At 50.0% G+C, this 12,666-nt stretch overlaps 1 protein-coding gene across 1 annotated transcript; it reads right to left on the reverse strand.

The window, feature by feature from the left end:
• Positions 1-10,467: 10,467 nt before the first annotated feature.
• On the reverse strand, positions 10,468-11,778 carry LOC120676958 (heavy metal-associated isoprenylated plant protein 20-like). The gene is made up of 2 exons (XM_039958304.1): positions 11,589-11,778; positions 10,468-11,485 (listed from the first exon to the last, which is right to left on the reverse strand). Exons 1-2 carry the CDS (start codon positions 11,673-11,675, stop codon positions 11,117-11,119), a joined length of 456 nt encoding a protein of 151 aa, XP_039814238.1. The 5' UTR covers positions 11,676-11,778; the 3' UTR covers positions 10,468-11,116.
• Positions 11,779-12,666: the final 888 nt, after the last annotated feature.

Here is a 12,666-nt window from a genome sequence, read left to right on the forward strand (position 1 = left end):
AAAATTAGGACTGATCTGCAACAACATTGGGATTGGTCAATGAAGGCGCGAGGCCGGTTCAAGCAATCGGCCACAAAGTCACTTGGCTAATAGCTGACCTATTGGCTCGGGGGGGCAAGACCATAAGTGGCATGAGAAGACAATTTGAAGAGATGATGTTCTTATTTGGTTTACGGCTGGCGCTTAGAAGATTCTGTCATATTTGGCCAAACTTGGGGGGCATGTGTTATCGCCAGAATTTGACCAGGATTGGTAGGCCAAATGTCAGAAGAAACCCACGGTGAAGGAGTTCACTTAGCCAGGCTTATATCATAAGTTTGGCCAAATATGATGATAATTGGGCGCTCAAGGCTCAAGCCGAGATGGAGTTACAGGCCTAATCCATGTTGAAGCCCCGTTTATTCGCGAGGCTGGTTCGGACTGCAGGAAGAGACCAGACGAAAATGGACGCCCAGGCCACATACGGACTCCGTTTGGAGCGTTCTATATATGGATGGAAAGCTAAGGAGATAAGCTTTCCAATGCCACAGGAATCACGTCCAGATTCGCTCGGAGTCGACGGGAATTGCCGAAACAATAGGACGACCAGAATCTGCCACAATTATACAACATGTTTCGGTTAATATTTGGAAGCTTCATGAAGATTTGGACCGGTGGAGGAAAGAGTCCATATCACATTATTTAGTCTTAGAAATCCTTATCAATTTGTAATCCATTATTTTAGGAAGTGTTTGAAGTTGTCTTGCACGACAAGAAGTCTCCGGACTATAAATATGTACCCATATGCTATTGAATAAAGGGGGGACGGCATTCGTTTACACACGGCGGGTGTCTCCACCACAACAAACCTCGGCGCACCGCCACCCCTAATCCTAGGGTCTTAACCAAGTAAGCGCCATGCTGCCCTGATCGCTTCTTGCGATCAGGGCAGCATTGTTCTTGCTTTTACCTTGGTATTACTCGTACTGAAGCGTTTTTGATGGCGAGTAGTACTAGTTATCTTGATGTTCGTAGCATGTCTTTTAGTAGATTCATCATGCTTTCGTTGCTTATTGTTTACGAATATCATGTTATCTTTACGCGATCATGTCTTAATCTCAAGCTAGCTCTCGTTGCATAGAGTTAGTCGCGTAGAGATAACACCCTGCTTCTTTTCTATCTAGTAGATCCGATCTGTTATGGTTGTTCTCATACTCGAGAATTAGCTTAATATCTGCTAGGTTAGGCCTTGCAAACGGGTTGGATGATCCGGTGGCGTAGTAGATGCTTTATCTTGGCCTTGATAGGGATTGTTCCGGGAATCGGCTCTTGCTAGTTCTTAGGCCTCTGTTTTGGGTTTGTGGTTTAGTTATCTGTTATGTTCATTAGGCCTAGTCACGTGTAGGATGTTCCGATCTAGCAGTGAAGCTTTACCATCGTAGATTGGATTAGTTAGATTTAATTGAAGCAGTTTCCATAATCACGTGCTTTAATCACTAAAATCAGATACACAGATCTGACTTGACACCGGGACTCGATTGGCTCTTTAAAAGCCGAGGCAAGAGTCGTCCCGGGGAGCCGATCCCACGGCTCGGACTAATGTTTACACAAGTTTATGCCTGCAGGAAACTGTTCGGAGCACGTCTACACCCTCCTGATCGGGTATAGGTCAGGTGGCACGCCCGGCTTTCACACATTCTCCGGGTGCGTGACGGAATTGCGGGCCGTCGACGAGGGAGTAGTGCCTGCCAGCGCACCAGCAACCTCCCGGCTCTTCGTGTTGCCCGTCGTTGCTCGCCGGTGGGTTTCGGTCGACAACACACCGGCCACGTCGACAGCAAATACGGAGAGATAACAAAAGAAAATTTTCGGCCGACCGCACGGGCTGGCCTTTTCTATATTACCATTCGAAACTGAATGCTCATTAACTAACCAACTGCTAGAGCAGGCTATTGTTTGTTCATAATGTAACAGTTTCAACTCCAAATAAGAATTATCTACCTTTTGGGCCCGGTCGCTAGGACCGGCCTCTCTAAACCTACTGAATTCCGTAGCGTGCCAGGATGTGTTTATTCTGTGAGGCCAGTGGATAAGACCAGCCTCAATCCGTTTTTTGTCGCTTCGATCCGATCACAGTCTTCTAGCACAATCCCTGAGATCAGCTCTTGTCCTTCCGCGTCCCAGAAGTTCATGTCTGCGAGCGAAACCTCGCTGGAGTCATCTGCACGGACCACCTCCACTTCGTCACCATCCCATTGAACCAAACACTAGTGCATTGTGGAAGGAATACAACAATTGGCGTGAATCCAATCCCTCCCAAGCAGCACTGTGTACGTACTCTTACTGTTGATGATGAAAAACGAAGTTGGGACGGTCTTGCGCCCAACTGTCAACTCCACATTGAGGGCGCCCCTTGCCTCCGATGGATGCCCGTTGAAATCATTGAGCATTACGTTGGTCTTGATAAGGTCAGCAGCAGAATGACCCAATCGGCGCAGCACTAAATACGGCATCAAATTAACTGCGGCGCTAGTGTCGACCAACATCCTATTCACAGGCTTGCCGTCGATGAGGCCCTTGACATATAACCCCTTCAGGTGTTTGTAGCTTTTTTCCTTGGGCTTCTCGAAGATGATCGGCTGGGGGCCAAGATCGAGCTGCGCGACGGCCAACTCCTCCGGTTGGGGCGCCCGAAACTCTGATGGGAGCACGAACACCATATTCACATCAGCCGATGGCTTCTCATCTGCTTTTGGCTGCTTGGGGTGCCACTCCCTCCTTGGAGGGCGCCTTTCCACCCTTTGCGGGTGCCTGACTTGCTCCGCGAGATCCGGACGCGCCTTCCTTAGCACGTCGAGGTACCTTGCTTCCGCCTCTTCGAGATTGCGTAAGCGCTGCACTCTGCGCTTCTACGAGCGACTGAGTCCGTCAGGACACCATCGTGGACGATGATACTTATCCACTCCTTCGAGCTCAAGATCATCCCTGGATGGTCGCTCAACATGGTCATCGTGACACCCTTTGGGCCCCAAGCGCCGGAACACCGACGTCTCGCCTGACTGGCGTCCCCATGGCCTGCACTCCAGGCAATCATTGATAGTAGGCAATCGGCTCATGCCAGAATTCCAAAAGTACCTGAAGAATGGGCAATGCCAGTGGTCTCGCACAGCCTGGCGCCTCCCCAGCGTTCTCCCCGCGCGGTGTTCATACTCCTCCTCTTCCGATTCATACCGGCGACGCAGCTTGTACTGGTACTCGTATTTTTCAAGAAGACGATTGGAAGCTGGGATTTGATTGCGGATGTGACGCACTTGTTCTTCAGTAATATGTTGCTGCTCTGACTCATCTTCATCCTGGGGCTGTTTGCCAGAATCGGCCTCTCTAAACCTCTGCTCGTCACGGCGGCGTATGGGTCTCGCCATGTTAATCTAGAACGCAAAATTCTGGCCCTCAGGTCTAAGATCAGACAGCTCCACCACGTTAGCCTGTGGGAACGGTTGACTGTCAACCTTCATCGTGTGTTGGGCCAGAATTAATCGGCCTTGCTCAATAGCCGATTGGATCTGCCGACGCATCTTCTTGCAGTCATTCGTGGCATGGGTGAACGAGTGGTGCCACTTGCAGTACAGCCTCCCCAGCAGCTCTTGTGTCGTTGGCAACTTGTGATTCTCTGGGAGCTTCAACTGCTTTTCCTTGAGCAGTAGATCGAATATCTGCTCTGCCTTGGCCACGTCAAAGTCAAAGCCCTCCACAAGCCCCTTCTGTTTGACTCACTTGCACTGGACGGGGTTTGCCCCCTGGGTCCTTCTGCCACAGCCACTTCTTGTTCCCCGCTAGAATCATCAGAATCATCTGCTTGGGCCATATTCACATGGTGCTTGAATTTTTCCTGGTACAGCTCAGGGTGATAGTGTTCATACGTCGTGAGCTTCTGTACCATGTGCACCAGAGAGGTGAATTCAACTGAAAAGCCAGATCTTTGATCGGCTTAGCGAGCCCCAGAACTGCCAAATCGACTGCCTCCTTTTCTGTGATGCGCGATGAGAGACTGGCAGAAGAACCGGACCCTCAGAGGATCCGATACTGAAATCATCCCGAGCTGCGTTAGGTATTAGCTCACATGCTCGATGGAGCTGACCCCTTCTGACCCGCTGAACTTGGTGAACTCCGGGAGCCGATACTTGGGTGGCAACGGGATCAAATCGTAGTCGCTTGGGTACGGCTTGGAATAGCCGATCGCCTTTCTCTTGGGCAGAATGCCGAACTGGTCCCTTAGTATTGCGCTGATCTACTCCACACTAAGAACTCCTGGGGCCGAGCGCTCAGAACTCGTCCTGGTAGCGTACTTCGCTAGCCATGCTTGTTTCTCCGCATCTGTCCCTGAAGCTCTTCTACTCACTAGCTGTCCCGCACATGTTGGGTTGATGTTGTCAGGTATGTACACGCACGTGTAGCCGTGTGGGATCTCCTTAAGCGGCTCGCTCAGGAACTGGCCCTCCCCGGGATCACCGCCGATCCTGTAGATGATGTAGATCGGCGAACTCTGCGGCCCTGGAGTTGTGAGCGAGTATGGCAATGGCGGCCTAGACTGAAGTGGGCCCTCTCCCCTGTGACTCCCTAGGATTGGTCCCGATGGGTTGTACTGGTTCTTGATCATCTCCTGGACGACGCGATGTGCCACACGCTCGAGCTCGTTCACCAGGCTTTCTGAGTGCCGATGAAGCGAGTGAGCCACCATGTAGTTCATCTCCTAGCGCAGGGCTCTGGTGCGCTCCTCTGACGGTACAGACAGGTCGACATTGTCAAGAGCGCCTTCAGGTGAGAACCCCTTCCACCTGATGCCGTGGTTGTGGGTCCTCTCGAAAGAGCCGATGAGATCGGCTTCGAACTGAGCTTTGACCGCATCATACTTCAGTTGGTGTTCGGGTGTCAGCTCTTCATACGTGACAGGGTTGGTGGTCGGCGGAACCGGTGCTTGGTTCTGAGGTCCAGTCATCCCGGTGGTGGATGTTGTTGCTGATGAAGGTCCCACCGGGCGTGCCAGAATGTGTTGTCGGTCAAAACCCACCGGCGAGTAGCGACAGGCAACACGAAGAGCCGGGAGGCTGCCGGGGCGCTGGCTGGCACCGGTCCCTCGGTCAACAGCCCAGATCCTGGCACACGCCGACGCTTCCGGAGATGCAGGGCGTGCCACCTGACCTATACCTGATCAGGAAGGTGCGAACGTGCTTTCGACGATTTGCCTGCATGCATAAACACGTGTAAATATTAGTCTGACCCGTGGTCGGCTCCCCGGGACGACTCTTGCATCGGCTTTTAAAGAGCCGATCGAGTCCCAGTGTCAGATCAGATCTATATATATCCGGATATTGACAGTTAAAATAGATAATAGTAAAACTTGCTTTAATTAAATCTAGTTGATCCAATCCACGACGGTTAAAGCTTCACTACTAGATCGGATCATCCTACATGTAATTGGGCCTAACGAGCATGATAGATGGCTAAACCCTAACCAGAACGGAAGCCTAAGATCTAGCAAGAGCCGATTCCTGGAACAAATCCCCATTAAGGCCGAAACAAAGCATCTGACATGACACCGGAACATCCAATCCGTTTGCAAGGCCTAATCTAGTAAATATTGAGCCAATTCTCATGGAACAAGAACAAACCGTAACAGATCGGATCTACTAAATGAAACAAAGCAAGGTATTATCTCCACACCCAAAGCAAAAATGTGGAATATTTTCATACTTTACCATAAACACAATAGAACCTTTGCCCTTAACTTTCTGCTCAATCACCTGCCTAAGGGGTTTAGCCAAAGGAAAATCCACCCTCAGCCTTTTGTAGTTCTGAATCACCTTGCCACCTCAATTACTCTGCCAAGTTTTGTACCCAAAGCTCGTGCAAACCCATCAGTAATCATAGGAACTAGAATGTCATAAATTCTTACCCAAAGTGCAATAGATTCAATCACTACCTCTGATATACGTTGCACCCCGTCATAGGGAACAAAGATCACAGCGTCTTTCTTATGTTTCCACTGGCCACCTTCTATCACCCGTCGCCATAATTTCTCAGAATCAAATTCCACTATGAACCTGTTGTCACCAAGTTCCCTCACATGGATTGGTTCTTTTTTGCCCCACAGGGAACTCAGTTCAGAGAACAAGGCCCAAGTCGAGTAAGCTTTGCCAGAATAGTACCTGGCAATTGCCATCCATCGAGGATGCATATGTGTTGCTTCCTCATCGTCCTCAAAAGCGTACTCATCGTCCTCATCCGCATTCTCCTCTTCACGATTGTGCACCAGCACAATCTGCCTGTCCGCAAATGCAGCGTCCTGCGCTCCGTTCGTTGAGATCCTTCTCCTTCCTAGAAGCCATCGTAGCATCCCCACCTGGAACACCATTTGATGCAGTATGGGAATTGTTTGGCTTGACACACGCAGCCATCTTCCTGCCCTCCGGCAGCGGGCTCACCATGCTCACTAACCACCCCTAGATGAACTCACAACGTCTTTGGCTTCAGGTGGGTAATTTCCTCACCGGAAATCCCTTGTCACCCCCACCTCGGAACGAAGGAGATACAAGTTAGGGCAGGCAGCGACAGCACGCAGAGCCCACGTCGTAGCACAGAGGACAAAACCCTAATGTTCCTATGTTAGACCTGAAAGATTGCAAAAGCTCTGTGCGGAGTCAAGTAGTAACAACTCGACAATCCGAAAGACTCCAAATCCCGATCACCCCAGACTCCTAGCGTGAGGCACCAGGACTTCCTGAATAGATCGGAACTGAGAAGAGAGCAAACCGCGCCCAGAACTCCGAGAAGAGTCTGTCACGGTGTAGCTAGGAGGTACCCAGCTTTTGCCCGACGTGGAACGCCGGTAGTAAACCCCCGGATGACCGGGGCGACTTAGGTTTCAGAGTCGTCAGAGGCATCGCCGCAAGATCGCCTGAAATCCACGCGCATTTTAATTAGTTTTGGTTTCGTTTTCGCCGGTGGCCCGGCACAGCACATATGGGCCCACCGGAAGCCGGCCGTCAGCCTGAAACGCATCGCCGCGGAAGGGCGCACCGCCGATCGGCGCGAGCGCGTGACGAGGACGTCCAAGCGCAGCTCTAGACTAGGGATCGGCAGCGGAGAGCTGCGGAAGAGGGAGCTTTCTCGGAGACCTGCTCCACAGGAGACGGCAACCAACTCCCCCGATGGGCGGCGGGCGGCGCGTGGTGGTGATGGTGCAGGCACGCGGAAGGGATGATCGGAGCAGCCGGGCAGCTGGGCAGCGGCCCTTCTTACCATGTTCGTTGTGCAGGTTGCAGTGGTAGTGTGGCACGGAATAGATTCTTCAGTGGATTAGACTGGGGAGATGCAAGCCTCGCATGGCAGAGAGGAGAAAGATGCAGGCAGGTGGCTTATGCTCATGATCATATTTGATCATCCCTCGGGTCGGGAACTTCGGGTTTTGAGTCAAAAAATGTTGGTCCACGTTTGACCTATGACATGGTCGGGTCGGGTCGGATTCAGTTTGGGTTGGATTGGTCTGTATTTTTATGTAATTTTTGAGTTAGATCGGTTTTTTTAGTTTCGGATCAAATATTTTGGCCCGTACCCGATCCATCACTTAGTCAGATTGGGTTTTTTCGAACAGGTTGGATCGGGTTTATTGGGTCAGGTGGCTCGTGATCAGATATACTCGTGGAAGATGGCTCCGTGTCGGAGCTGAGAAACGCAAGTGTGCACGAATACCACCCTGCAGTGGCACTTCAGAAAGGACCAAAAACACAGCATCGCGTTGGGGGAGATGATGGAAAATTCCCGATTTTTTTCCCGAGGAGCTTTGGCCGGGAGCGGCGCGCACAGGGGCAGGGAGTGTAGGCAGCTAAGAATGCTCGCGCGGGACACACAGTGAGCAGAGGTCAGCAGCGACGGCGGTGGTGCTCCATAATCTATTTATAATTATTTGAATTGAGAGGTTGATTTGTAAAATACGAGACAAAATATGTTTAAGACATCTCCTACATTGGATTGTTGTTATTGGTCGCAGTCCAATTTAGGAACTGATATATAAATTACAAATAAACCATTTTCACACTACCCTTTGATTTGGATCACGTTTATTGATCGCGAACCGATTTAGGGATTTTTTAAATATGCTTGGATGAAATATTTCTGAAAGCCCCCCTCATTCGGACATCTCGAGTCCCGGCAATCCACCCGCCTCCCGCGCCGTTGTCGCCACTCTCCCATTCATTCATGTCCTTTGCTGATGGGTGTAACACCCCGGATCGTGAATCTGGATCTTCCGAGTGAGAGCCAGATCATCCGGACCTCCCCAGCCTTATCTACTCCTTGGGCTCTTCTCTCTCTCACTTTCTCATTTTCTTTCTCCTCTAGACCGAGCCGAGCGGAGCTCGCTCACGCCGGCGCCCAAGCCATTTCCGGCCGCCATTCGTCGATTCCTTCCGCAAGGACCTCCACAACCTCGTCCCGCACCTCCTCCACACCTCCCCGTGTCTCGCTCGAGCTCTTCCCCGCCGGAATCGGCCCCTCCATTTCCGGCCGCCATGGAAGCTTTGCCCGGAGCTCTGTTCGCCGTCGATCTCACTCCTCCGGCCGCCATACCTCGATTCTTCACGCCCTGAGCTCCCTCGCCGCCACCTCCTCCATCTTCTCCAGCTCCTAGCTGAGCTCCTCCCCGGCCGAATAGAAGGAAATCTACGGCTCCACCACCGACCGCCATTGGAGCACCACCGAGCTCCGCCCCCTCACGTCGATCCGCGTCTCCGGCCCTCCTCCGCCCAAACCGACCCAAGAATCGATTCCCCGGTGAGCCCTCAACCTTCCCCGCCCTTTTCCCCATAGTTCCCTCGCCGGAGCGCCATCGCACGCCGCGCGTGCCGCTGTTTCCCCAGGTTCAGATTATCCGGCCTAGTACCGGATCTTCCTACCCAACCCTCTTTTTGTGCACAAAACTCACTCCAGAAATACTCAGGTCCGGATCATCCGGCCTAGGGTCGGATCATCCGACACCTTCCGGTGGCAAAAAGTATTGTTTGGTCGAATCATCCGACCTATGGGCGGATCATCGGACCAAGGGGACTTAACGGCAATCTGAAGCCAAAACTTTCTGGTGGTGGTCGGATCATCCGGCGTTGGGTCGGATCATCCGATCAGCACAGACCTTCAGTGCTTGTAAAATACATGAAAAATTGTAGAAAAAAGAGAAAAATGCAAAACCAGTTTTGTTAGCTTCGTATTTTTATTATCTACATGGTAGAACCATGAAATATGTTATTTGACAACTTTTTATGTGCAATTTTATTTATACTAAATAAATATTTTTCTAGATTGTTAAATGCGTAAATAGAGTTAGGAATGTGCTAAAAATATAAAACCGGTTGGGTTAACTTTGTTAGACTCGTGTAAGGTTTAATTATTCTCGGCATATGTAGTTGTTTAGGTTTAGGTAATGGTGACCTTGTGCTTGTATTGCTGCACTTTTTGTTGCATCGTCCACGTATTTATACATATGCATTGTTGCACCTCATTTAGGTACGCTAGATGTACAACACGCGGACGTGAAGCACGCGGTGTTGGAGCTGGACCACAAGACGGTGTTCTCCAAGGCCTTGATAGTATTGACACTAACCTAGTGTTACCCTCAGGCAAGCCCCGGCACATGTCATATTATTTTAAATTATGACTCACTATATATATGCTTATTTATTACTTGTGCATTATGTTTTAGGAGTTATTTGGAACCCTAGTTGCATGATCCCTATGTTTCTTTGAGTTTATACTAGTATGTATAAGTCGATAGTAATGTCATGCTTAATAGGTCTCGGTAGAAGACGGGTGATTTCTTGTCACTCGCGAGATACAGGATATTTAGAAGTCAAGTAATTGCCGGTTACCCGCGAGATATAATTATCTTTATACTTCAGTATTTGAGATATGGAATGCAATGTGGAATTATGAAAACTTGAGACCGGATGGGAAATGATGATGGTATATAGGTATGGCAACACGACAGAGTTCCTGGGTGTCTTAGCCCCGTCTGTGTCAATTAGGGACCGGTCGTTATCGGCAGTGCTGATCGGGGATTGAACTGTACTAACCGCATGCCGGGAGTAGGAGGTAGTCGAAACCGGTATGCCTAGTACTGCCTTGTTTCGAAATTTCGAAAGTACAGAACTTCATCACCACCCCTTAGGGTAGTTGAGTGGCCGCGGAGAATTGGGATGCATGTATTTACTTTTGGCGGTCTCTCGTAGAGCTCGGCTGACTATATATAGGTGGGGCGGTTCTGTAGTTCGAGGCGGGGAGGGGAATGGTTGGTACGTGTGGTCCGATGGGACTTATGCGTGTCGTATTGGTTAGGTCCACCTTGCAAGGTTAAATCGGATCGATTCGCCGTGTCTCGCAGATATGAGGGTCTTGATCTCTTTGTCTCCTCGTAGAAAATGAGTTAGAATAATTGAGATCTATGATGGATACTACTTTGAATTAATATTGAATGCTCCACCATGATTACTTTGGATGTGCAAATATTAGTTGATAGTCTATCTATATAAAATATGCGGCTAAAATATTGAAAGTAAGGACCCACCTATAGAGACATTTCTGCAAAACAAACCACTAGCTAGAAAACCGTGCATGTCTAGATAATGGGTTAAGTATACCCTTAGTCGAGTAAGTCTTGCTGAGTATTAGTATACTCAGTGTTTGTTGTTTACCCTGTTTCAGATATAGAAGCTAACCAGAATTCGCATCAGTGGGCTCGATGTGACGTCCTCATGTTTTCGTAGTTATCATTTTGTTTTATTGGTTCTCAAACAAACTCCCTTCTCTCAGGTTATATTCGTTTCCACTGCTATCATTTATTGTAAGTAAATTTTAAATTTAAAAATATTTTTGTAAATATTTATGTTGTTATATATATTTGTGAAATTATATCATGCTAGTACCGTCTGCGCTCGCCGTCGTGCGAGACTACTGGTGATGTTTCGATCGGCCTGTGGGTTGAAAACAGGCTGTCAGATTATACTTAATTAAGTTAATGCGCCTGATGCGTTCAAATGATAGCGGTTACACTTAATTAAACCGTTTAACTTGACGGTTTTGTCACAATGGGTCACATGACGGCGCACGCGTTGGCGTTCTCGTCGCTGAACATGGTCATCATCCTGATCTCGGGCGCGGCGGGGTCGGCCATGGCCTGCGGCGCGCTGCGGACGAAGCCGGCGGGGGCCTTCTTGTCGTAGACGCCGCCGACGTAGGGGTAGGTGATGACCTTGTAGGGCGTGTACGGCCACATCTGGGCGTTCTTGCCGGTGCTCTTCACCCGCGCCAGCACGTTGGCCGGCTCCACGTACCCCGTCACCGTGCACCTGCCCTGCTTCGGGTTCACCGCCACGCTCGTCACGCCGCGCATCGACTTGACGGCGCTCTTCACCCGCCGCTCGCACCCCTCGCAGTCCATCTTCACCTTGATGTTCACCGTCTGCACACATGCATGTTTCATTCATTGTTAGTTGGAACAAGATCAAACGATCGATGGAGATCTAGACACAAATAAATTGACAGTTTGACACAGATGATCTCACGTTGAGCGGGCGCTTCTTCCGGAGCTTGAGGGCCTCCTTGGTCTCCGTGAAGCTGCAGAGATGGGAGAGGTGGTTCAGGATGCCCATGGTGTGCGCGGCCAAGTACGGTGTTCGTCGTCGTGGCGATGGACTGCTCTGACAAGGCTTCTCGCCGTGGTTTGTGAAGCTCAGGAATGGAGCGGGAGGCGGAGGGGAGGATGGTGTGCTATATAAAGTCACAGGAGGGATGGATGGAAATGATGATGATGATTGTTGCTGCAACTTTAGCACGATCGTCAACAGGATGCGACTTTACGAAATTAAGATTCTCCTGATCTTTAGAGTGCTAGACTGCTGTGGATGGATGTTCTCAGGAACCGTATGATTGGAGAAGACTGAAACCATGGGCCAATCGACTTTCTTTTCTTGACCGTAACCGCAGCATGTGTGGCGTTCCTGCTTTGCAATCAGTTGTGATAAACAAATGCCTGGTTGCTTATCCTGATTCCAACCCTAATCCTCTTCTGCCTGCAAAACTCAGCAGCTTTCTCCCGGTGAGAATTGCTTTATTTGCCGGTACAGCAATGGCCTTGCCCTTCAGGCTTCAGTCTTCACTCTCTCCGTTTTCAGGCGTGCGCATTGCAAGATTCTACTTGGCAACGATGGCTTTCATCCCCTTGATTGTTTGCATACGCGTCCCGCTTTATTTTATTCTCGTATATCTACACTGGCCGCTTTGCATATTCTCGACGGCGCATTATTCAGCTGAATGAACAGCGAGCCGCTTTCCCGCAGAACCTTACAAAAAGCGAGGCTGCCGTGCCCTGTGCCCTCTATGTGAAGCTACTTGTCTGCTAAGTTTTCTCCGGCTAGCTACCGGCGTTCCAATCCAGTTCCAACCAACCATGTATGGACCAATTTCTCTCCGTGATGTGATGCTGCAAAGATTGGTGAAGTGGTCCAGGATGCTCAATTGCTCATGGTGTATGTGATGTGTCTCACGCCTTCACCAACTGTATGAACAGCTGACAAGGCAAATGTCTGAGCATTTTCCCCTAAGCAAGTCTGCAAGTGCAATCACTGTCCCTAGAGGCTATAG

The sequence above is a fragment of the Panicum virgatum genome, chromosome 5N (genome assembly GCF_016808335.1).
Source record: "Panicum virgatum strain AP13 chromosome 5N, P.virgatum_v5, whole genome shotgun sequence".
In the NCBI taxonomy this organism is placed as follows: domain Eukaryota; kingdom Viridiplantae; phylum Streptophyta; class Magnoliopsida; order Poales; family Poaceae; genus Panicum; species Panicum virgatum.